The sequence below is a fragment of the Chiloscyllium punctatum genome, chromosome 25, assembly GCF_047496795.1.
Source record: "Chiloscyllium punctatum isolate Juve2018m chromosome 25, sChiPun1.3, whole genome shotgun sequence".
NCBI lineage: Eukaryota > Metazoa > Chordata > Chondrichthyes > Orectolobiformes > Hemiscylliidae > Chiloscyllium > Chiloscyllium punctatum.
The window spans coordinates 69,034,233-69,061,789 of NC_092763.1; the positions used below are offsets into that span (position 1 = coordinate 69,034,233).

Sequence of the window (27,557 nt, forward strand, 5' to 3'; positions counted from 1 at the left end):
GGCATGTATGTGAACACATTCTGATTAATGGCACATTCTTGTCATCTGGTGCACTGATGAATTAGGAAAATGTAGCGAACACAAGTTTTGAAGGTTGCTATTTCTCCCTCATCAATGTGCAGTGTCAATGAAGTTGTGTTGGCTGACAAGCAAACCACTTTCAGAATTTTAGAGATGTCTGCAAGGCTATTTGAATGACCTGGGCAATTATCCAACAGGTGCAATATTTCGAATGCAGTATTTTCTTTGTACAATATGCTTTCCAGGCAGGCATGACAGACAGACAACCATGCCTGAAAGAAAGGAAACAAAAAGAATTTTGTGAATTAGAGTTCAGATGCTTCTTGCAGTAACTTTTCAATGTCTCTGGTGTGTCAGACTGGTGCATAAACGAGGGTTTAAACCTAAAACCTAACTCAAACTTCTTAAACTAGCAAAAGGAATTTAACTAATTAGATAGGAAAACAGAAATTGCTGGAAAAGCTCAGCATCTGTGAAGAGAAATCAGAGTTAACATTTCTGGTCCGGTGATCCTTTCTCAGTACTAATAGTAGCTAAGAAGATGTCAGTTTTTATGCAGAAGATACAGTGGATGGGGTGGGGGGGAAGGGAGAAGGGTAAAGAATAAACAGTAGGTGGGGATAGAGTCCAAAGACAGAGAAGAGTTGGACAGACACAAGAGTGGATAACAGTGTGGATGGATAGGACAGTTCAAGCCCTAAAGTTATTGAACTGGATATTGAGTCGAGGACGCTCCAGGGTCCCAAAGCAGAAAATTAGGTGTTGTTCTTTCAGCTCACACTGAGCTTCACTGGAGCGCAGCAGACAGAGATATTGCCCAGGGGACTGGGTGATGTCTTGAAGTGGTAGACAACTGGAAGGTCACGGTCATTTTTGCAGGCAGAATGTAGGAGTTCTGCAAAGCAGTCATTCCCCCAATATAAAGGAGACCACATTGTGAGCAGTGAATGCAGTAGACTTAGGCTAGATTGTGTGAAGTACAGGGAAAGCGTTGCTTGACCTGGAAGTTATGTTTGGGCTAAGGAGGTAAATGGGCAGGTGTTATACCTTAAACAGTTGCAGGAGAAGTTGCTGTGTGGGAGTGTTGGGAGTGAAGGAAAAGTGGACTAGGGTCCCAGAGGGTCTGTTGGGGGTAAAGAGACTCAGCTGGCTGTCCGTTGCTTGGGGCATCTGGCCACTTCCAGGAGAGGAGGGACACGTGATCTCTGGTAGCTTCAACACAAAAACGGGTTTTTATTTGATCATGGGTGAGAAAAAGACATTAACATTGAAGGACAAATCAAAGAGAGCCCTCTTTGTGGGAAAGAAGAGGGGGTGAAGGCTGAAGTGTAGATCGGTCGGACCCGGCTGACGGCCCTGTCAACAATGGTGCTGGGGAATCCTCTACTGAGGAAGAAAGTGGACATTTTGGAGGCTCCCTTGTTGAAGTTGGCATGATCAGCACATATGAGACGGAGATGGAAATGGAGGAACAGAATGGAATAGAGTCCTTTCAGGAAGCAGGTTGTGAGACTATATAGAGCTGAAAATGTGTGCTGGAAAAGCACAGCAGGTCAGGCAGCATCCAAGGAACAGGAGAATCGACGTTTCGGGCATCAGCCCTTCTTCAGGAATGAGGAAAGTGTGTCCAGCAGGCTAAGATAAAAGGTAGGGAGGAGGGACTTGGGGGAGGGGCGTTGGGAATGCGATAGGTGGAGGGAGGTCAAGGTGAGGGTGATAGGCCGGAGTGGGGTGGGGGCGGAGAGGTCAGGAAGAAGATTGCAGGTTAGGAAGGCCTGACCTGCTGTGCTTTTCCAGCAACACATTTTCACCTCTGATCTCCAGCATCTGCAGTCCTCACTTTCTCCTGTGAGACTATATAGTCCAGGTAACTGTGGGAGTCAGTTGGTTATAGTGGATATTAGTGGCCAGTGTCCCCAGAAATAGAAACTGATGTTGAGGAAGGGAAGGGGGGAGTCAGAGATGGAAATTCAGAATCTGGTACAAAACATCAGAGGAATCGTGGATGTAAGTGGGCAGGGACTGGGCTGAGGGAGAAAGGAAGAAGTCAATATAGAAGAGTTCTGCATGGCAGGAGCAGGTAGAAACAACTCTTTTATGTCTTATTCCTCACCCCCACACATCAGGCCTTGTAATGGTCTACTATTGCACACAACCCATTGTTAGCCACTAACAGTTTCCATTAACAGTTATTCACCCTCCCGGTCAGATCGTAAACCACAGCTGTGTCTGTCCAACTGTTCTTTTTTTGGGCTCTATTCCCACCTATCATTTACTCCAATTCTCTCCTCGCCCCCCCCCTCCCACCACCACACACACACACACACACACACACACACACACACACACTATCTTCTGCTTAAAAGCAAACATTTACTTAGCTACTGTCAGTTCTGAGGGAGGGTCACTGGACATGAAACATTAACTCTGATTTCTCTTCACGGATGCTGCCAGACCTGTTGACCGTTTTTCAGCAGTATTTGTTCTTGTTTCTGATTTGCAGGATCTGCAGTTCTTTCGGTTTTTATTTAACTAATTTGTGTCGACAGCAAACAAAGACAATCGAATTAGAGAATAATGGGTCCAGGAACAAATTGCTGTCAAACAATTGGTGATGGACTACTGGTAGAAGGTTTCATTCAGTTTCCCAGACTGATGGAAGAACCCTAAAAGAGAAAACATGTTTTTTTTTGGAATTAACCATTATACCAAAACGAAATGTTTTATATAGCCAAGAAGAGCCACTGACCAGCAAGCCAAACTAACTTCGGCAAATTTGACAATAGCAAAAGACAAACTGCGAATGTGCTTCCGTTTGCTAACATTGTGATCAGATCAGAAATTCATTGGATTGGTTGAGAACATATATTTTGAGAGCAGGCATATTTCAAAATCATAGATGACTTACGTGTATGAGAGAAGACTCATTATTCTAGCTTCCATTTTGAAAATTGTCCTGGATGGGACAATTAGAAATTGCCAGGTTTACAGCGAGAGCTCAATCAGATCTCAAGATGGATTGAACATTTCATAACTCATTGTGAAATCTGTGATTACACATGTTTGTCAGAACACAATCAGTGTTAGTCCTTTCATTGCTGAAAAAAAATTCAGTTGACCTAAACCTGCAGTGTTTACAGTAAGACACCAATGAGGAGAAAAAGAATAAGCTCAATGACCAGTCTTATTAACACAGCCTGGTGAACAAATTGTCATAGCTGATCCATATTTGATGTCAGATAAAAATCCACTGTAAGTATTAATGTCAGCGCTAAGCCAGCTACAATCCTCAAGTAGCATGACTGAGTATGTAAATATATTGGGCTCATCATTAAGACAACTGGAAGGAAAATGAAGACTTATTCTACACGTTGGAATATAGAGTTCACATACTTGAGCACACATGTATCAGTAGATTGGGTGTAACGATTTGTTCCAAAACGTTTGAGGATGAACTGCATAAGACTGTGTGGGAGCCAAAGCTGAGGTGATTAGATTACCTACAGTGCGGAAACAGCAAACAAAGACAATCGAATTAGAGAATAATGGGTCCAGGAACAAATTGCTGTCAAACAATTGGTGATGGACTACTGGTAAAAGGTTTCATTCAGTTTCCCAGACTGATGGAAGAACCCTAAAAGAGAAAACCCAGCAAGTCCATACTGACCCTCCGAAGAGAAACGCACCCCACCCTATTTTTACCCCTGACTAATCCACCCAGCACTACGGGCAATTTAGCATGGCCAATTCACCTAACCTGCGCATCTTTGGACTGTGGGAGGAAACCAGAGCACCCGGAGGAAACCCACACAGAGAATGTGCAAACTCCACACAGGCAGTTGCCCGAGGCAGGAATTGAACCTGGGTCCCTGGCACTGTAAGGCAGCAGTGCTAACCACTGAGCCACCGTGTCGCCCCAATATCCACACATTCAGGACACAGAGATCCAGGATACTGTCAAGAGGAAATTGCCTGGCACAGAATCAAGGACATTACAAAAAAAGTAATTATTTCAACTGAGAAGTCATTTATGAAGGAAATTCGTAAGAATATAGATTACTGGATCGTGTTTTGGCACTTTAGAAGTGATATTATATAAGGTAATTGTTCTGAAAACATTAATGTTGGAGACTGTCTTAGGATCTGACCAATCTAATTCTGTCATAGGACTTCGGTGGGGAAAGGCAGAAAATCTTAGGATCTCAGAGGACAAGTATGTTATCTTAGTCCCCTCAGTCCTAGTAACAGTGTTTAACTTGCTAATATATTTTGTACCTGCTTGTTATCAAGCAATAAGCTGCATTTGGTTTATCACAAGTCTCTTCTTGTTAAGACTCATTAATGGTTTTCCTCTACCACTGTAAGTAGGCCCCTTTGACCCTGTCAAGGAAAGGAAATGGTCGTAACCATATGCTGATAGTAATTGGCATTGACACACATACAGTAATTACCACAACTGGTGAAGTTGTTTTAACATTAAATCCTATCACCATCAACTTATTAGATTCAAAAAAGTGTTTAAATTATTAAATATCTCCACTCATATTACAAGCTTATGTGACTTTGTACTCATAAATGTCATGGTCGAGTTGGTCTACGTTCTTCACAGAACATCTGATAAGTTAAGGATTTGTTTCTGCACCAGGGTTTACAGTCAGTTCCATTTGAACTAACTTGCACAAGCACGTATCTGAGCTGACTGAATTGCCATTCACTTTTCTTCATTACAAACATAAATTAATTTTTTATTACAATTTTTAATAAATTTTACTTCTTGTCTCTTTTTATTTTTGTTAACCCCCAAGTATACCATTTTGTAATTTTATTTTCAAGGTCGAAAATTAAAGAATGCACGACCATTCCAAACTGCAGAGGATACCGACTCTTCAGTTGTGCAAAAGCAACAGAATACCACTGTCTCCATTGTCCCAAGGATTGGTGTACCAAGGATGCAGAAATTTCAGTGTCAACCCCTGTTTCTTGCTGTGCTGCAGTCCATTGAGCCTGATATGGTGTATGCAGGCTATGATAATACACAGCCTGATACATCCACCAGTTTGCTAACAAGTCTCAATGAACTAGGGGAAAGACAACTTGTACGTGTTGTCAAATGGGCAAAGGTTTTACCAGGTAAGAAAGTGCACTTTCTGAATACTGTGTTTCACTGGCATCATTCAAACTGTAAATTTATGATACATAACATGCACATATACATGTGCAAACCAGTAAAAAAATATGATTTATTATGTTTTATTATTGAACCCATTTCTTTTTCCAGATTTTATAAAAGTCCAACATTCCTCATCCTAGAAAATAGAAATTTTAGTTTTAGAAATTGCAATTCATATCCACTATATCATCAGTCTGTTACATCTAGGTTGCCTTTATTTCGGTATTTAGCAACTGACATCTTAGATTATGATATTATCTGTAGAAATAATTTTATATGTTGTAAAAATTGCCAATCCTATTTAACATAAAAACAGAAATTTCACCTTGGGATGTGCTGTATTTATTAACTGATTTTCACATAATTTATATTAATTTGATTCTTCTCTATTTTTCTGGAATCCACTCGTAAAATAAAGGCTCAAACTCTCATTGCCACAGGAACCATTCTCATTGATATATATTGCAAATTGCAGTTTTTCTCTGTAAAATTTATTTTACATCATTCTTGTTTCGTTTAGCCTGTGGCTATATACTAATAAGGTCATGTTTGTTATTTGCCTATTAAAGAAATAATTTGTATCTTTCTCTTGCCTTATGTCCTTACAACATGGCAAAGTTCTTCATATTCATTAAGTTATTTTGGATGCAGTCACCTGGGAATCAATTTAGTTTGCAGTTTGGCTTCTCGAATCACAATTTTAAATGAATGAACAGTTAATTTGTTTGGTAGTTTTGGGTAAAAGAAGGATATCAGGCCATTAATGAAATGCCTGTCTTGATTGAAAACTTACAAAGATGTTTTATATGCATCTGAATTGACAGATGTAGCCTCAGTTATATATTTAATCCAAAAGATGTTATCTTCCAACAAAGCTGTGCTAATTCTGTATGACACTGAAGCTTTTGTCTAATTCTGTGCTTAAATCCAGGAGTGGCACAACCCACAGCTATTGACTTGAGTGAAGTAAACTCCTACTGTACCATCTTAGCGGTTCTTGGAGCAGTAAATGTAGTCATTTTAGGATGGAATTGGCACCAAGATAGTCATGCTTAGTAATGGCAATCTTTGTTGCAATTAGGCTTATCTGATCCCTATACCACCACACCACTGTATTGTTAATTAGCCAATTTTTTCTTTTTACTTTGAACTAGGACAAGGGAATCTGGCATAGGGTTTTAACTAGGGTTTGGATAATGCTTCAAACCAGTGCAATAATACATTTCGTCAACTTAGCTTAACAAACGATTGAAAGTTTACTGACATTGTGCTCATAAACAGTATAGAGTTAGTTGGGTGAACACCACCAGTAACCCTGTAAATAATTTCCCCATGTTTTGAATCATGCCAACTTATGCATAAATTTTCCAAACTTGCATGTTTACAGTTCTCCTCCCCTCTAATTGAATAAGTGGTAATTCTCCATTTCTCTGTCAATCTGTTTTCTTTCCCTGTCTGATATCTTAAGGATTTCGGTGATAGAATGTGCCTATTTAAGAATAGAACTTCAAGGATTCCAGAAAGATGAATGTATAGCTCACTAAAGACGCTGTCTTAGAACTGTGGTGTCTGCAATGAAACCAATAATCCTCACTCATGGGGAGTGGCTCTACTATGGGAATGAAAGTCATATTCTGCATTTAAGTACCATGGCACTGGGTTTTTTCAAGCTATGTGAAGGGACACTTAACAGAACAACCAGTGTATTCCTGCTCACATGATATTGCTGATACATTGCTTGCCGGTTGAATCATTTTATTGCTGTTCTACCAACTACTAGTAACAACAGGAAGTTTTTTGCACTTTTTTTCTCCAAAGTTAATACTCTCATTGATGGAACTTATATGTTCACTGAGACATTTTTCAACAGGATTTATGAATAAAAATAATTTTCTTCAATGTCCAGTTTTAATTTCCACCATGTAGATAATTGCCAGTTATCTTGAAAGTTACCACAATTCATTCACTCTGTGCAACTTAACAGTCCATCAAAACATGAAGACATTTACATACAAGAGATATGGATCTTGACAGACAGAATACTGTTGAGTTATGATTGATTGCACAAGTATGGAATCCTAGAATTGGAGCAGCAAAATAAAGAACGAGCAACCCATCTCCAAAAGGATGTAAATCGATCATGCAGTAAGCATACCTAGTGAACAATGTACCACTGGATTTGTTCAGAGATGTCATGTTCTGCAGTCCCAAAAGAAGTATCAGGAGAGGAACTGTTATGTGGAATGTCCAGGAGGAAAATGAAGAAGACCCTGAGGAGGAAAGAATCAATGGGGCATGCGTAAAAAGGTTTCCAGCACCTTTCAAGTAGCAGACTTAATGACAGTAATTAATTACTGGACAACTATTCAATTAAATGTGGAAACTCCTGCTTAAGTGTCTATTCTTCATATTCCCAATAAACTATCACAGCAGACCCAGATTATATTACACCCACCATGCATCAGAAATGCAGAAGTAAGGTCAAGTATGTATGAATTTTATGCACCAATTGAAATATAGATCTAAATCGATTTTGTGATGTATGACCTTGCTGGGATAAATTTTCAATTTGTCATCCATGTTAAAATCCACTGGGAATGAAGATGAGATGATTTCCACAGCAGTCTTGCATTAAAGCTGCAAACTGATATTTGCAGAAACCTGGAAGCAAGTCAGTGGCCAATCCATTTGTTTTGGTGTGGTAATTGTGATATGAGGTATAAAAGAAAGCAAGTTGGTGTTTGGAAAGGAGTTAAATGTAATGTAACTGAGCAGAAAAATAAATCATTTATACAGTTGGGGTAAGAGCATATGATTTCCTGAAGGAGATATACCTTTAATCAAAATTAAGGGAGTGACTTCAAACTGCAGAGTTAGAAAACATTATTCAGCTTAATTTGCATGATGCCTTTATAAAATGATGCATCACAGATAAGCACAGGGAAAACTGACACCAGGCCAGAAAACAGGTCTTGAAGAACACTTAAAGTGTTCATACTTGATTCAGATATTTGATTTAGGAAACTGTCAGGTAACCTCACCATGACATTTTGCTGAGATCTGCCATCTCTATTCTATTTACAATTAGATCTCTAGGTATTGCTGAGAACATTTGCCTCAATCACATTCTCTTGCCATTCTTATCAGAGTACACTTTTTAATTACCCTCTCTACCAAATAAGGCAACCAATCTTTGCCTCATTTATTAAAATTAAATACAAAATATCTGATTTTGGCAACTGTAGAACATACCTCCTTTGTTTCCAGGCAAAAATGGACGTTAATACTTTTAATTTTAAATTACTTAAATAGATTTTCTGTGAATGCAAATTCTTTATTTACCCCTACATCAAATAAAAGTTCAGTTATTTCTATCTTGTTATTATTTTTTCAAGATAACCAACCAATTCAATGGGTAGTGTAACAGCTGCTGAGATTGCTGAATAAGGTTGACAAGGTGCATGTTTAAATTGATGTAGTGAACCTATGTATATGTATGTACAACGCAAACATGTTTTAAGACAAGATACAAGAGTCATTTTTTTAAAAAGTAAGATGCAGTTCAATTAAGATCTTAAATCTGATTTTAAAGGTCATTGTGACAACTAAAAGTTTTTTTACACTTTGTACCAGATTCAGGGCCTCTTACTAGGATATTTATATCATCGATAGTCACAGGTGAGGTGCCGGAAGACTGGAGGTTGGCTAACGTGGTGCCACTGTTTAAGAAAGGTGGTAAGGACAAGCCTGGGAACTATAGACCAGTGAGCCTGATGTTGGTGGTGGGCAGGTTGTTGGAGGGAATCCTGAGGGACAGGATGTACATGTATTTGGAAAGGCAAGGACTGATTAGGGATAGTCAACATGACTTTGTGCATGGGAAATCATGTCTCACAAACTTGATTGAGTTTTTTGAAGAAGTAACAAAGAAGATTGATGAGGGCAGAGCGGTAGATGTGATCTATATGGACTTCAGTAAGGCGTTCAACAAGGTTCCCCATGAGAGACTGATTAGCAAAGTTAGATCTCATGGAGTTCAGGGAGAACTTGCCTTTTGGATGCAGAACTGGCTCAGAGGTGGAGGACAGAGGGTGGTGGTGGAGGTTGTTTTTCAGACTGGTGGCCTGTGACCAGTGGAGTGCCACAAGGATTGGTGCTGGGTCCACTACTTTTCATCATTTATATAATTGATATGAATGTGAGCATAAGAGGTTAAGTTAGTAAGTTTGCTGATGACACCAAAATTGGAGGTGTAGTGGACAGCGAAGAAGGTTACCTCATTACAACAGGATCTGGACCAGATGGGCCAATGGGCTGAGGTGTGGCAGATGGAGTTTAATTTAGATAAATGTGAGGTGCTGCATTTTGTGAAAGAAAATCTTAGCAGGACTTATATACTTAATGGTAAGGTCCTAGGGAGTGTTGCTGAACAAAGAGACCTTGGAGTGCAGGTTCATAGCTTCTTGAAAGTGGAGTCGCAGGTAGAGAGGATAGTGAAGAAGGTGTTTGGTATACTTTCTTTTATTGGTCAGAGTATTGAGTACAGGAGCTGGGAGGTCATGTTGCAGCTATACAGGACATTGGTTAGGCCACTGTTGGAATGTTACATGCAATTCTGGACTCCTTTCTATTGAAAAGATGTTGTGAAACTTGAAAGGGTTCAAAAAAGATTTTACAAGGATGTTGCCAGGGTTGGAGGATTTGAGCTATAGAGAGAGGTTGAATAGGCTAGGGCTGTTTTCCCTGGAGCGTCGGAGGCTGAGGGATGACCTCATAGAGGTTTACAAAATTATGAGGGGCATGGATAGGATAAATAGACAAAGTCTTTTCCCTGGGTAGGGGAGTCCAGAACTAGAGGGCATAGGTTTAGGGTGAGAGGGGAAAGATATAAAAGAGAGCTAAGGGGCAACATTTTCACTCGGAGAGTGATACATATATGGAATGAGCTGCCAGAGGTAGAGGTGGAGGCTGGTACAATTGCACCACTTAAAAGACATCTGGATGGGTATATGAATAGGAGATGTTTGGAGGGATATTGGCCAGGTGCGGGCAGGTGGGACTAGATTGGGTTGGGATATCTGGTTGGCATGGACAAGTTGGACCGAAGTGTGTGTTTCCGTGCTGTACATCTCTATGACTAAATTCAATAGTCTTCTCTAATTCACAGTTTTAGTGTAGAACTGACGACGAAGGAAATTATTAGTAAACAAAATAGTACTGAAGAAGTTAATCCTATATGAACTAAACAAATTCCTGGACCTGATGGTCTTCATGTTAGTGTTTTAAAGCATGTACAAGAATAATGAAAGCAATGGCTTTGATTTTTAAAAACTTCCTGGAATCTAATCAAATAGTTAAGGATTAAAAGAAAACAAGCACAAATATGCTAATCAGGAATGAAGAAGGAGAGAAATGAAGCCAGATTAATAGTCATACAGCCAAATAGCATTGAAACAGCACTGTCCAACTCGTCAATGCTGACAAAGTTTACCAAGAGAAAATAGACCCATTTGCCTGAATTTGGTCCATATCCCTACATGTCAAGGACAATACTGGCTCAAGAAGCTAACTTACTTCCACTTTGTCAAAGGCAATTAGTTATGGGAAGTAAATTTTTTCTTAGCAAGTAACTGTCACATCCCATAAATTAATACAGTAAATTAGGATGTATTGAGAAGAAACAGGCTTTTTGGCTTTTCCCCTTAAATGCATCAATATTATTTGTTCCAACTACACCTGGTGTTCCTCATCCTCACCACTCTTTTACTAAATAAGTTTGTTCTTAATTTTGAATTGGATTTTTTTCATGACTGTGTTATAATGATGGCCTGAAATTATGCCGTTACCCACAAGAGAAAACATTCTCACTGTATCAACTATGTCAAAAAGCTTCTTAATTTTGAAAAACTCTTGCGAGTCACTGCTCAGCCTTTTTTAATTCAAAAGAGGGAAACACCAGTGTTATGCTCCCTATAAAATCCCATAACATGAAGAGAAAAGAACCTCAAACCAACACTTTTGGGAAAAAAATGATGACACAATTTCACTTAGAATATACAGTCATTTCCAATATCAGTATAAAATCAATGGATAATTTGAATTTTGTTTTAAATAGTTGATGCAACAAAGTTGTATCATAAAAAATTACAGATATTTACATTAGTTTACCTCTACATCTGGCACTACATGCAGTTTCAGAGTTCCCTAATCTGGCCGCTGGTATGCAGGATCTCTCCCTTTTCCTAAGCAATTGATTTGGCTCTTAAGTTACATTTAGTGGTAATTATATCTAAGGTTTCTGGAAATGAACTGTCTGCAGTCTAACATGAGTCCTGCTATTCCCAGACTTGTGCCAACTGTTTGACTTATTTACAGTTACCCAATTTACCTGATTTTCAGACCAAGATTTATAGAAAGCATGGATCATCCCAAAATTATTTTTAAATTTAAGTAATTATACTATAGCTACAGGTAAACAGATATATACCATTGACATATGACATGACTGACTAATACCTAAATTGCCTTCTTGTCCCCTACTTAGAAATATATACATACACTCAGACAAGTAAGGAAAGAGAACAGGTAGCTTCTGCTGGGGAGAACAACTACACACACTTCTGTGTTCTTTTCTTTTCCTCTATCTGTGTCTCTGTAGCTTGTCTCCAGTTCCAACCAGCTCAGTTAGCTGAGAACCATTCAGCTTCATTCATAAACACCTCCCTGACTCCTGATTGCCTGCCCATTGTAGGAACCAACAGCCACAAAAACAGAGTTCACAATCTCTGTCAGATTCCTTGCTGTGAAGTTATGCAACCTTCCTGGTAACTCTCTGTTTTTAAAAACAGTTCTTTCTCATTGGAGTCCACAGGTTTCAAAAACTCAAAAATAAAAAGGCAGTCCTTATGCAAGCTAAGGACATGGGAAACAAAAACAGAAATTGCTGGAAAATCTCAGCATGTCTGACAGCATCTGTGGAGAGAAATCACGAGTTAACATTTCAGATCCAGTGACCCTTCTTCAGAACTGAAGGTAGTTAGGAGAAAGTTGTTTTTTATGAAGAAGATAGAGTGGGGTAAGGGGTAAAGGGTATATGATAGGTGGAGATAGAGTCAAAGAAGAGAGAAGAACAGTTGCACAGACAAAAGAGTGGATAACATTCTGCCCAGGAGAATGGATGGCTGCTAATGGGGATAATTAGTATCTAACAATGGGTAGTGTGTAATAGTAGCACATGAGGTAACAAGGGTCTATGTGTTAGGGTGAGGACATGGGAGAAGATGTCTGAAGCCCTAAACTTGTTGAACTAGATACTGAACACTGCAGCAAGCCTGAGACATAGAACAAGGTGGTGTGTTGAGGTGGCAGGCAACTGGAAGCTCAGCGTCTTTTTTGTGGACATAATGTAGGTGTTCTGCTGAGCGGTCACCCAGTTTGCGCTTCGTTTCCTCAATGTCAAGGAGACCACAGTGTGAGCAATTAATGCAGTAGACTAGTTTGAGTGAAGTGCAGGTAAAGCACTGCTTGGTCTGAAGGTGTGTTTGGGCCCTTGAATATTTAGGAGGGAGGAATTAAATGGGCAGATATTACCCCTTTTTGCAGGGGAAGGTGCCATGTGGCTGTGGGGGTAGATGTTGAGAGTGAAGGAGGAGTGAATCAGGGTGTCCTAGGGAATAGTCCTTGTGGAAGGCTGACAAGGGAGGGGAGGGGATGTATGTGTCTAGAGGTGGCAGTAGTGCCAGTTAATGATCCTCTTCATGTGGTGGGATGATAGGTGAGGAAAAGAGGGTCCCTTTCACTGTGTTGGGAGGGAAGAGAGGGTGTGAGGGCTGAGTTGTGGGAGATTATATGGACCTGGCTGAGGTCAACTGTAGTGCTGTGGAATCCTCAACTGAGAAAGATGGTGGACATTTCAGAGTCTCCTTTGTCAAAGTTGGAACCATCAGAACAGATGCAAAGGAGACAGCGAAACTGGGCAAATGGAATAGTGTCTTTACATAAAGTAGGACGTGAGGGTGTATAGTCCAAGTTGTGCGGCACAGTGGCACAGTGGTTAGCACTGCTGCCTCATAGCGCCAGAGACCCGGGTTCAATTCCCATCTTGGGTAACTGTCTGTGTGGAGATTGCACATTTCTCCCCGTGTCTGCATGGGTTTCCTCCTGGTGCTCCGGTTTCCTCCCACAGTCCAAAAATGTGCAGGTTAGGTGAATTGGCCATGCTAAATTGCCCGTAGTGTTAGGTGACGGGGTAAATGTAAAGGAATGGGTCTGGATGGGTTGCTCTTCAGAGGGTCGGTGTGGACTTGTTGGGCCGAAGGGCCTGTTTCCACACTGGAAATAATAAAAAAAAATGTGTGGGTGGGTACTGGAAAAGGACTGGAACAAGGAATGTTCAATGTATCCCACAAAGAGACAGGCATAACTGGGGACCTGAAGAAAGTGAAAGGAGTTAAAGGAGAAGTTGTTCAGAACGAGGACAAACTTGACCAGGCAAAGGAGGGTATGGTGGTTGGGGTCTTTTCAGGCCTTTCTTCCAGCAAGAAGTGGGGAGCCCTGAGACTGTCCTGATGAGGGATGGACGTGTAAAGGGATTGCGCTTCCATAGTGAAGAGGAGGTGGCTGGGAGCCCGCAGACTTGAAATTCTGAAACCAACCTAAATTATCACAAATCACAGATGTAAGTAGGAGGGGACTGGACAAGGAGAGAAAATAACTAAGTCGAGGTAGGATGAGATGAGTTCTATGGGGCAAGAGCAGGCAGAAACAATGGTTCTGCCTGGGCAGTCCTGTTTGTGGATTTTGGGAAGGAGGTAGAAATGAGCTGTATGGGGTTGGGAGAATATGAGCTTGGAGGCAGTTGGAGGGGAGATCATCAGATCTTTCTGCTTCAGACAATGCTTTCTGCATGTTTAATAAGATAGCAAAAGATTTTATTGTAAATCTATAGTTTAATAGAAGCATCAGTTTCCACCTTGCCCTTCTGGACAATTTCTCTGTCTAGAAGCCAGCACCCTCTTGGGCAAAAACAAAATTTATTTTGATGTCCAGAAGTGCTCTTACACAACTGAACATTTATTTTCTCATCACCAAATCATCCATAGCAACTTTTCATCTATTAAATACAGTAAGTCACCCATGTTTTCTAATTGATTAATTTACCTGCAAAGCCTGATAAGGGCAAAATTAAACTCTTGTTTTTATATGTTTTTCTAATCAACCTGTAAACAGTGATTATTACACATTTCTGAAACTGTTGAGACTTGAACCCAGGCCTTATAGGCTCAGAGGAAGAAGCACTGCCACTGCACCAGAAGAGCCCCAGAATTCAATTCTAATTTTCTTTGTAATGAGCCTATTTTTCTAATCATTGATGTGGGAGCTGAGGAAGATAGAAGCTGAAGTACAAAAATAGACAAAAGTGGAGCATACTCCAGTAGGCTGGAAGATTCGATTTGAAAATGAAGTTGAGAAACATTAAGGATAGACTGCCTCACCAACAAGATTTTTCCATAGACATTCCTCCCCCAAGAAAAGTCCTCCATCCAACCCAGCCCACTAGAATAATCATTACACTTGCCAGGATCTCCTGTTGAAAAGATCAATCCATAATTTTTACTACATCCAGTACTAAGGCAGAGGTCTGGAATATGCCTAATAGCTACTCATTGAACTTGAATTGAGCTTCTTTTGAACTATTATGAAGACTCAAAGATTGGCATCAAAGTGAGATAAAGCAGATCTTCCATGAAACAACGATGTGTTTGCTATCCCTAGTTTATGATTTTCTTTCTCCATGACAAATGGAGGAATGTTGGGAAAGCAGAGTTAAGTTTCAAGTCTTGTGTGATAGTTTTATTTAAGTTAGCGTTTTCTGTTTTGAGAGGTGGTATTTACAGTATGTTCTGTTTCAAAAAAAGAAACACATGATCCATGCTAAACCTTGAAAAGGTAAACCATGCAATAAAAAACTTGCATTTATATTGTGCCTTTAATGTGATAAGAAGTCCCAAGGTACTTCACAGAAGCATTACCAAATGAAATTTGACACCGAGTTAGGTAAGGAACTTATTAGGACAGATGAGAAAAAGCAGTGTCAAAGAGAAGTGCAGAAGTAAAATACAAACTGGAGAGTTTTATTCTTGTTGTTTTACAGCAGTTTTGAATTGTTCGCTATATTGATAATATGTATTCTGCAGTAATGGACACTTTGCTGTATATAGACAGACTTCCCTGAATTAGATAATTGTGATAATTCAGTGGCTTAATGGTCACTGTTACTCTCACTTGGTGTTTCGTTCCAGATTTTTTAAATCAGTAAATTAACTGAATTTAAATTTCCCAACTTTGTGCTGGGATTTTGCATGAATAATAATGTCTAGAACATGATGGGTGGTACATATTTCCCAAACATCAGATAAAATAATTTTGTTGCATTTGAACTTATACAGAATCATAAGTTCTGTTCAGAACTTGGGTTAATAGGGCAGTAGCCAAAACTATTTAAAGATTTCATCAGTTCATCAAGTGATCCAAAACACTCTGCACTAATTACCATTCACAGTGGCCTTGTGTTGTACTGCCCCCATATTCTGCAACATTAGACATTCACTTGAGAGCATCTTTGTTTGTTCTCATGCGTTTTCTTTATAACATATGTCCATGTAGGAGACTGCTTCCTGGCGTCAGTTATTGGAATCAAAGTTATCCTGCATTATTCAGTTTTTTTTAAAGATGTACCAAGGGCACTGAAACAGAAATGAATATTTGGAGGTCCGTACATAAATAGTAAATGTCAGAAAAAGGCAAGAACATCTAATGACAGCAGAAACAGAAAGTGTGAAAGAGTTGGAGATCAATTTCAAAAGCTTGCACTGGACAACTAGAGCTATTTTATCCTATGTTCATCTGGATCAAGCTTGCCCTCGTACTTAATCTTTCTGTTTATATATTTTTTAATCAACCTGTCCAAAAATGTTATTACACACCTCTGGAGCAGTTGAGACTTGTCTTTTGGCTCAAAGATATGGACACTACCACTGCACCAACCCAAATCTCAACTTTTTAAAAAGTTAACCTATTTTCTGAATCAGGTAAAAACAATGACTGCAGATGCTGGAAACCAGATTCTGGATTAGTGGTACTGGAAGAGCACAGCAGTTTAGGCAGCATCCAAGGAGCTTTGATTTTGAAGCTCCTTGGATACTGCCTGAACTGCTGTGCTCTTCCAGCACCACTAATCCAGAATATTTTCTGAATCAGCCTATTCCAAGGTGCTATTATATACCTCTGGAGCCAATGGAACTTGAACCTGGGCCTCTCAGTCCAGGGGCAGCAATGCTACCACTTTGCAACAAAAGTGCCCCCAAGAATGATTGGCTAGTATGGAGATTGAACCCGTGGCTTTGGCATTATTGGCATCAAACATTGATCATCTGAAGCTAATCGGCCATTTAAAACTGAACTCTACCTGTTTTTCTAATCAACCTGTTCTGGGCTCAGCTGGGACTTGAACCCTGGCCTCTCGGTTCAGGGACAGGGTCACTGCCACGGTGCCAGTGATGTTATTGCACACTTCTGGAGCAGATGGACTTGATCACAATCCTCTCGGTCCAAGATTAGGGACACTATCACTGCATAACAAGAGGATCCCAAACTCAAATCAAAATACAAAGTTGAATGAACATCACCCATTTTCAGTCAACTTTGCAGCTGTTCTATTGAATCTTAACAGGACCTGCGTTTCTAACTCTGACCCTTTCCTGTGAGGAACCACTGCAGGAATTGGATTTAAGATTATAACAGACGCCAATAATTGAGTCAAAGAATGCTGTCAAGGATGCATAACGCAAAATGGAGAAATAGCTTACTTTACGTATGTTAATGTGTATGTTGGCAGTGCAGTTTGTTGAATGTAGTGTCAGTCTTGTATTGCATTAGAATTCCAGCTCTAAGATCAGTCTTCACTGCTTTTATGTGATCTTCTAACCTCTTTATACCACTGGTGTGGCCAGTCACAAAAACCTAGATCGCAAGTGATTGCTAAAAGTTTGAGAGAAGATTTGTAGCTCGGGTGCTCGTTGTTATGGTTCTGTTCGCCGAGCTGGGAATTTGTGTTGCAGACATTTCGTCCCCTGTCTAGGTGACATCCTTAGTGCTTGGGAGCCTCCTGTGAAGCGCTTCTGTGATGTTTCCTCCAGCATTTATAGTGGTTTGTCTCTGCCGCTTCCGGTTGTCAGTTCCAGCTGTCCATTGCAGTAGTCGGTATATTGGGTCCAGGTCGATGTGCTTATTGATTGAATCTGTGGATGAGATTCAAGCACATCGACCTGGACCCAATATACCGACCACTGCAATGGACAGCTGGAACTGACAACCGGAAGCGGCAGAGACAAACCACTATAAATGCCGGAGGAAACATCACAGAAGCGCTTCACAGGAGGCTCCCAAGCACTGAGGATGTCACCTAGACAGGGGACGAAACGTCTGCAACACAAATTCCCAGCTCGGCGAACAGAATCACAACAGTGATTGCTAAGTATGGCATTCAATGAATAAATTGATGTATAATGCAACAACAACTGGTATTTGTAAATCAGTCTTAATGTAATAAATCATCACAAGGTGCTTCAAATGAGCATTATAAGACAAACGAAGAGATATGAGAGCATGTGACCAAAAGCTTGGTCAAAGAGCACATTTTATGGAGTATTTTAAAGGAAGAAGACAGGGAGCAGTCCATGAAGAAATTTGAAAAACAGGATGAGAATTTTAGAATTGAGACATGGTTTGACTGGGACCCTCTGTAGTTCAGTGAGCCCCAAGCCAGTCAGTGAATAGGATTTGGTGAAATTTAAGACAAGGAGAATAGAATTATCTCAAAGGTTTTTGGAGAGAAAAATCTGGTCAGGAGAGGGATGGAGGTATCAAGTTTAGAGATAACAATTTTGTTAACAATTAAGCCTGGAACATCCTTTTATATGTTATTAAAAGGTCATTTGTGGTTTACTGGACTATCAAAGCTTATTGATCACACAAACAATTTTGTTGTTTTCCATTGATAAAACGGAATTATGAGCTCCTAATCAACTGTGAGCTCCAGTTAGAATGAGATAAAGTCCTAAAGTTAATCAAAACATACATTTATTCATAAAAACTATTGTAGACTTGGACGTTGCACATTTAAGAAAATTTATTTTATCACTCATGTTACAAACCTTATTAAAAACAGAAAAAGTAGGTAGTCTGTGATGACCACTCTCCCTTCAGAAGTTTACAATTTACCAGGCATGAGAGGAAGTAACTTAATGATTGACAACATCAGTTACTCACTGCAGTACTAGACAGGGCTGATTCACATGAAGAGTATTTGCATTGTATATTCCAAGAGATCAAGCTGGTAGACCCCTAGCTCTATTTGCTAAAACCGTGCTGTCTGCCAGCGCACGTACTGCTTTCATAGGAAATCTCCTTCAGAGTAGTGGTAGATTTAATGTTAAATGATTTAAAATGAGGCTTTGATATCAAGCAAAAACACCATTTTAGCTTAAATTGCCAACTTTATATAATATGAGAAATAAGTGCCCTATACTACATACAGACAGTTACCCAGTATAAAATGCTAATAGCTCATTTGAACCATTGAGCATGTAACTGTACTAGATGAATACAGCACAGTTACTTTATCCTATTAAAAACTGATATGGATTTAGCACACCTTGGAAGGCACAGCAGCCTTCCTTACTGCACTGCTGATATTGCTACTCATTACTCATTGACATTTTTGATTTTTTTTTAACCGTGCTATGACTTGTCTTAGACATTCTGGTAATTGATCTGTACATTGAAATCTCTTTCAGAGTGAAGTTCTAGGTCATGCAGGTTATTTTGTCAAACTTTACAGAATTGGAGAGGGTGGAGGTGAGGCTTGGATTTGTAAGTCTTATCAGACCAGACTTTTAAAGAATGGTTTTGAAATACCAATTTGATAATTCTGATTGAAACACAGGCTTTAAAATACTTACATTCTATCCAAAGTTGGTACATAGACATTTGGGTCTGATCTGCAAAGATCATCCTGATTATACTGGGGTAGTCCTTTCCACCCTTTATTGACTTTCAAAATCGGTAAAACAGATGGCTTTCCTAAAATGAAGCTGCTGTGAAAGCTACTGAGTAAGTACACATTGAAGTGCATGAGTCTATGCTAGTGGTTAGATATTACATGCAAGGTGAAATACAGTAATCCTTTTATAGTTTGTAATGGGCATAAAGTTGTGTATAGATTGCCCAAATTAGTCCAGTTCATAATCCTTTGGATTTAAGACATCTGCGAATTTAACAAGCTTTTGGAATTGTTTCCTTCGTACTTTTCCTATTAGTCAGCAACTAATCTTAGAAAGTATTGGTCCGACTGAATAACACATTTATGACTTTGGTACAACTGTGGGCAGCAAGCTGCTGAAACTTTGCACACCAATACTGGAAGGAATTCTACACATAAAATTTATGATCAGGCTGACTTTGACTGCTATTGTGCGATACGCATGTTAGATTGTTAACTGCAAATTCTTCTCAAGGTGATACTAATGCTTTTCTGTTAAACCTTACCACAATTGGGTATATTTCTGCAATCATTAACAGTACAAAATATGGGAGCTTTAATGTGCAGCAAAAGATAGTATTTGGTGGTGAATTTTGCATTCAATGTGATATCACATGTGGTTTAGATTAGATTAGATTAGATTAGATTACTTACAGTGTGGAAACAGGCCCTTCGGCCCAACAAGTCCACACCACCCCGCCGAAGCGTAACCCACCTATACCCCTACATCTACATCTACCCCTTACCTAACACTACGGGCAATTTAGCATGGCCAATTCACCTGACCTGCACATCTTTGGAGTGTGGGAGGAAACCGGAGCACCCGGAGGAAACCCACGCCGACACAGGGAGAATGTGCAAACTCCACACAGTCAGTCGCCTGAGGCGGGAATTGAACCCGGGTCTCCGGCGCTGTGAGGCAGCAGTGCTAACCACTGTGCCACCATGCCGCCCACTGTGCCACTGTGCTGCCAGGTCCAGTGCTGGTACTGCACTGAATACAGTCCCTGTCCTGCGTATGGACAATACATGCAGTTTTTTCAATGAAAAGTCCAATATTCTCACTCCCAACCTCTGCAGCAGCACAAGATCCATTTGAAATGAATGCATTGAGCAAGGTCTGATCTTTGGTTATTGGTCTCCTGCATAGATTGAGCACTTTATTAGTCGCATAATAGATTTATAGCAATTCAGAAATGAACCGAAACAGCAGCATATACCAACATTTTACCTTCTTACTGTTACTATTTTTGGCCCTTATCACAGATTTGTTGACAGCAATGCCTAAGCTTTTTTTTTCACGTGAGGAGCTGATATCTAAACCATTTATAACTCAAGAAATTAACAGGAGCTACAATTATTTGTTAGAAGCTTCCCTAAAAATGGCTTATGTAGATAAGATGACTATGCTTAGACTTAGCTGCTCGTAATGAAATGAAAATATCAACAGCATTTGAATTTAGTTTGAATCAATACTGGCACAGTCATTTAACCATGAGTTTGAGAATGTGGTTAAAAATATGCAACCTGATTAGTGCACAAAACTCCAAATATCAATGTATACACTTGCACCATGGTTAATTTTTGTTCTTTATGTTTTTTCTGCTAAGAAGGTCTGCTGTTTGCACAGCTGTGTACTGATCAGTACATATTATCATTCAACATTATTTCAGCAGAAGTGCTCCTTGTCTACAGGTTTTCGCAATTTACATGTGGATGACCAAATGAGTCTCATACAGTATTCGTGGATGGCAGTTATGGTCTTCGCAATGGGATGGAGGTCTTATAGAATTGTGAATTCCAGAATGCTCTACTTTGCACCAGACTTGGTATTTAATGAGTAAGTGAAAATATTTCTGTTAGGAGTGTGCTGTGCACTGACTTTAGGTTAAAATTACAGAATTTGTTAGCGATTTGCCAAAATAGTCAACTAATAAATCCTAATGGCTGTGACAGTCTTCCCTCCTTAATAAGGAACCTCATTTTATAAGCTTGACTCTAAATCCTTGACTGATGTTTGGTCTGCTATATTCCATGCCTTCAGTTTGTCGTGGCTTCTTGTGATGCTGAATCTCCCTTGTGGGGAACAGTTTGCTACTTTTGACAGTGCAGGAATATCTAATATTGTTAGATGAATTAAATCTGATGACAAATGAAAGCTTTTGACAGGCAAAGCTAAAATTAGTTTTCAAAAGAAAAACGTATACAGCAAATTTTTATTATTGTAAAGTACTTTTATCTGGCCCTACAAAAGAAAGAAGTGTGTTTCTTCAAACATAACAATTCTTCTGGATATAGGTTTGTTCGCTGAGCTAGAAGGTTCATTTTCAAACATTTTGTCACTATACTAGGTAATATCTTCAGTGAGCATCCGGACGAAGCACTGCTGGTGTTTCCTACTTTCTATTTATAGGTTGAGAAAGGAAACCCAAGGAAACCCAAAGCTATAAATGGAAAGGAGGTATCACTAGCAGTGCTTCGTCCAGAGGCTCACTGAAGATGTTACCTAGTATGGTGACAAAATGTCTGAAATGAACCTTCCAACTCAGCAAGCAAACCTACATCCAGAACCTCAACCTGAGCTACAAATCTTCTCAAAACTCACTAATAACAATTCTTTTTCTGTTTCGATCAAGTAATTTTCAAAAGTTCCCCATACTTATTATGGGGATGACAATAGTCTAATCATCCACTCCCGTTGTAATTGGATATCATTGACAATGGAGATCTGAATTAGTCAAGGTTCTCATCTGAAGTTTTAAAAAGTTACCGAATTGTCAGGTTCTGCCAAAATGTGTGCAAATTGAAAATTGTTTGAATTTTACTTTTATTTAAATTGGTACTAATACTGGTATTGTATTTTTTGTTCATGTTAATCATTAAATTTAAAAACTGTTTACATTGTAGTATTTGTTTTTAACATGTGCCAATTATAAAATGCCATTTTTGACTTCTTGAGTTGTGAGCTTTGCAAATACACCCATTAAACGTTACAGCAATTCTTTTCTCCTCTGTAACTGCCTGGCATTCTGAAATATTTGGAGAAATAATGTGATGGCTTTGTCTACCTACACTTCTAAAATATGGGCAACTGACCTCCTGTTGTGATGTAATTTAAAAGACTATGATCCTAAATTATATTGAGTAGCCTGACTCTTCCTTTAGAAATGCTGTAGCATTGATCAAAAGTCTTACTCAGGACAGAATCTGGAGTTGCTTTTGGAAATAAATAGCGATGTCTAGATTTAAGGAAAAGTGCAATTACTGTGTGTGTATACATATCAGCCTGTATACAATTTTTAAGCAACCAAAATTGTGGGATGAATATTAAATTTTCAGGAAGGCTTCTGCACAATTTTTTCCAGTTTGGTTGAACTAACTTGCATAAAACATGCTCAATATTCATACATTTCCTTAATGTCTTTGAATTTGTTAGTGTCCCTTGGAATGATACGTCAGCATATTTCTGAGCTTGAATATGTTAGCCAATTTCTCAATTTTATGGATGCCACTTGCAAAAAGTATTATTTTGTGACTATGTTGATAAGACTTGCCAATATATAAAAGGAGTGGGAATTCTAGGATTGGACAAATTTCTTAAATAAGTGGGTATGAAAATCTGGTGCTTGCAGCTGAAAATGATGCTCACAAGAAAGAAGTCAGAAAAATGCAAGTGTGCAGGCCAAAATTTGCCATTCATTAGTCAGAAAGCAAAAAGTCATAATTTTGTAGGAGAGCATCCCAGAACAGCTTCATTGCAAATAATGGACTGCAATTTCAAACCTGCTTAAAGGCTTCTGACTTCTGAAAGTTTGTGCTATATGTGAAAATCTAAATAATCTTTCTTTTAACAATCTGCAACACATTATAAGAGAAAAAAACGTTTTTTTTATTTTGTAAGAGAACATTGTATTTCAGCATCCAAATGAAATAGTATCATGATGTTAGAGGTGAATGATGATACATGTGATTAGCATTCATATATTCCGTCAAGTATAAGCGCAAATATCTCCATTTCTTTTTGTGCCAAATGGTATTTTTATTGTCTAATCATTACAATTCCCAATATGAATTGTATCAGTTCATCTCTTTTACCACAGTTTGTAGATTAGGTGAAGCAAATTGTTAAACAATTTCTACAGTCACCGAAAATATTCATTTTCATCAGCAAAGTTTATCTTTCAGGTTACTTTTTGTAGGACGCAAAGCCGGCAATTTTGGCACTTTAGGAAAAAAAAAGTGCTCATTATTTTCTTTAATAAAGCATGTGCATAAAAGTCAACACAGCAATTCACGATCAAGATGGGTGATTTACAATTGGTTTATAGACAATAGACAATAGTTGCAGGAGTTGGCCATTCAGCCCTTCGAGCCTGCACCGCCATTCAATATGATCATGGCTGATCATTCCTAATCAGTATCCTCTTCCTGCCTTATCTCCATAACACTTGATTCCACTATCTTTGAGAGCTCTATCCAACTCTTTTTTAAATGAATCCAGAGACTGGGCCTCCACTGCCCTCTGGGGCAGAGCATTCCACACAGCCACCACTCTCTGGGTTAAGAAGTTTCTCCTCATCTCTGTCCTAAATGGTCTACCCCGTATTTTTAAGCTGTGCCCTCTGGTTCGGCACTCACCCATCAGCGGAAATATGTTTCCTGCTGCCAGAGTGTCCAATCCTTTCATAATCTTATATGTCTCGATCAGATACTCTCTCAGTCTTCTAAACTCAAGGGTATACAAGCCCAGTCGCTTCAGTCTTTCAGTGTAAGGTAATCCCGCCATTCCAGGAATTGACCTCGTGAACCTACGCTGCACTCCCTCAATAGCCAGAATGTCTTTCCTCAAATTTGGAGACCAGAACTTCTGTTTCTGTTCGATATTTTATGAAGATCAGACACAATTACATCAGAATGTTTTACTCCAGCTGAAGGATTTTATTTTATCTTTCAGTCATTGCATTACGCAATATTAAGGCAGATTTTCAGTCTTAACTCACTTTGAAGGTATGGATAGTCCATCACATAAAATGTTTCTACAGTTGCCGCATTTCTAATAATTTAGCTTTTTTGACTATATTTTGTATGTCTTGCAGGCTTCTATTTTAGCTTCTAGATCATGAAGTCAATTAACGTCAGCTAAGGATTTTCAAAAAGAGAAAATAATTGATTTTTTAGGACATGTCTACAAAAGAAAACAACATTGCACTGTCTGTTTATAAGCCTAGTGGCAATTAGTGCATTTTTAAATACACGTCAGCACTTCAGTTGTGTGTTTCTAAGACAGCCATATTCATGGTGGGTAGAGAGCAGTAAAACAAAGAAAAACAAACTTAACGGGTAAACAAGGAAAGCCGGAGGCTGTCAGAATACTGAAATGTGACAATCCTGGCAGCTTCAGCACTAGGGGGCACCAGTGGTATGATCCTGGCTTAACTGTTGGATTTACGTTCAGGACCACAAAGTCTTGCACCCATTTATGCCAATGAATAGAATCACTAAGTAATACCCTCTGGTTCAGGCAAACCAGGAACTTGAATTTATGTAGTACCTTCAGGCATTCATGAGAATATAAAGTGAATGAATTACTTTTGAACTGTATTCTTTGTTATGAAAGTGAACATGGAGGCCATCAGAGCACAAGGGCCCACATACAGCAAAGGGGCAAACTATCTGCTGATTTGTTTCTTGTACTGCTGCTCAAAGGAAGAATATTGGGTGGTATCAGAATTTTGTTCTTTGAGTAGTGTCATATGACCTCTTCCATTCACTTGAGCAGCAGCCTCAGTTAACATCTAATGCAAAAGAGAACACCAAACAATATATTAAATATTAACTGTAGAATTTTATATTCATCAGAATCATACTTGTGAGAACACTCAGCTTTAGATGCAAAACAAATGGAATGCAAAATTGTGATAGCTATCTCAAAATATTGACAAACAATTACATTACTGACTCTTTATTCACAGTGCCAACAATAGAAACATCACAGTACTATGTGTCAAGAAATTTTATCAGAATGACATTAGTTCGGAAGATACAAATACTTAATGGAGACAGAATTTATTAACTAAGAAAGTATTGCATTTTACTATACATTATAATTGTAAAAAACATTATTCTTTTGAACTGTTTCTGTCAAATATTATAATTTATGGTTAGATCTTTATATTCTTAGGATATTCAGTTAGTGTTGTTTCTTTGATACTTGTAAAAAAAGAATTTCATAATTCCATACCAGATGTTTTTGCAGAAACATATCAATACAATCAAGTTGCAAGAAAAATATAATTCTTGGATCCAATCTTCATGATCGTTTATCATGCACCAAGTTTTCTCATACCCACAGGGTATTTCTTCAACTTTGCGATCATCAGATTTACCATGATTTGTTTCTGGTCGTGAACACCCTAAAAGATAATCTTGACAAAAATATAAATAATTCACAAAAGAATGCTGACAAACTTCCCCATTCAGACTATTACTTTTTTTTAGATTAGATTAGATTACTTACAGTGTGGAAACAGGCCCTTCAGCCCAACAAGTCCACACCGCCCCGCCGAAGCGCAACCCACCCATACCCCTTACCTAACACTACGGGCAATTTAGCATGGCCAATTCACCTGACCTGCACATCTTTGGACTGTGGGGGGAAACCGGAGCACCCGGAGGAAACCCACGCAGACACGGGGAGAACGTGCAAACTCCACATAGTCAGTCGCCTGAGGCAGGAATTGAACCCGGGTCTCTGGCGCTGTGAGGCAGCAGTGCTAACCACTGTGCCACCGTGCCGCCCTAATAATTCTGTCATTGTATCCTTCCCACACACAATTAAAAGCTTCAACTAGCATATAGTTTCCACAACCACACAGAGCAACTTAAACCCAACATGATGACAGTTTGCCTACAAGTCATGGGCAAGGATGTTCTGAGACGTCCCTTCTTCAATGCCATCAGTTGTCAAATTAAGACTACTCCCATTCTACCTGTTGTAGCCTTTCTCAACTCTTGATTTGGTGCCTACAGGTGTAGGTTAACTCAGTTTACTGTATGGTCGGTTTGTGACGCAGAGTGACAGTAACAGTCCAGGTTCGATCCATGAGGCTACCATGAAGGACCCTTCAACTCAACCTTGCCCCTTTGCTGAGGTGTGGTGATCCTCAGGTTAAGCTACCAAATGTTGTCACTATCTAATGAGAACAGCCCAATGGTCCTTGGTGCTACGGTGACTTTACAGCTGCAATACCTGAGTGAGAAATAGCTGAGGAAAAAGGTTATTACAGGTTATTAAAGCAAAAAAAGGCAACTGGTAGAGACCATTGAAAGATAAAGGAAGTACCCAATAAGAAACACAATTAAAACATTTGCAAGAAGAGAATAACAGCAAAGTATAAAGACTGACCATAGTAACTCAGTCAGTAAATAACTGAAACAGAGTGTAAGCACTGGAGTGCTGAATTATAGAAAAAGAAAAGGAAAATGTATCAATCATTAGATTTTTCTCAATATTCCTAAAATTGTAGGCACAGCCATGTGTATTCATGATTCCAAGGTGCCACGTGAGTGATGTATTAAACTCACTCTGACTGTAAAGAAAGTACAGAGTGTACTGCAAATCAAACTAACTAAACCAACTAAACTCTCAGCTTGAAAGCTGTAAAGTGCTGCCAAGTTCTGAAAATACATTGACCTAAACATGTAAAGGAGCCGCAGCCATTTTTCAAACACACAACAGAGCCTCAATATAGTACACAGCAGAGAAGCACTTTCCACTAGAAGAATAAAGGAGGCGTAGGTGCAAATAGGCACCTATTGTCCAAAGCCCCTTTTGACAGCAGGCAATAAAGGAGCAGATATGTAGACAGTTCATGGGGGGTGGAATAAGGTACTTACTTCCAAGATTTCAACTTCTCCAACATTCATTGGAGTGTAAAGTGTAATTAAGGTGTAAATGTGTTCAGGAGAACATTTTATTTCAACAGGTAGGAAGTCCAGCAAGGAAAGGTGCAGTGCTAGAGCTAATTCTGGAAAAAGAAGTTGAATGTGTGGTCAGTTGGCAATTGGGAAGCATGTTAGTCATCGCAGCCACAGCACAGTACAGTTAAACCTTGTTATAGAAAAGGATGGTCTGCAAAGAATGTTTTTTTGATTAGGAAAAGTAGATTTATTAAAATAGGGCAGGATTTGACTAAAGTAGACTGGGAACAGCTACCTGTGGAAAAATCTGCAGCAAGAAACTGAGGAGTGTTCAAAAGGGAAATG

At 39.2% G+C, this 27,557-nt stretch overlaps 1 protein-coding gene across 1 annotated transcript in view; it reads left to right on the forward strand.

Moving 5' to 3' along the window:
• The window catches only part of ar (androgen receptor), a 224,729-nt gene that overhangs the window by 126,162 nt on the left and 71,010 nt on the right, over window positions 1-27,557 (forward strand). The window contains exons 4-5 of the mRNA XM_072595478.1: window positions 4,855-5,151; window positions 20,988-21,132. Coding sequence (XP_072451579.1) covers window positions 4,855-5,151; window positions 20,988-21,132 — 442 coding nt within the window. The remainder of the gene's footprint in view (window positions 1-4,854; window positions 5,152-20,987; window positions 21,133-27,557) is intronic.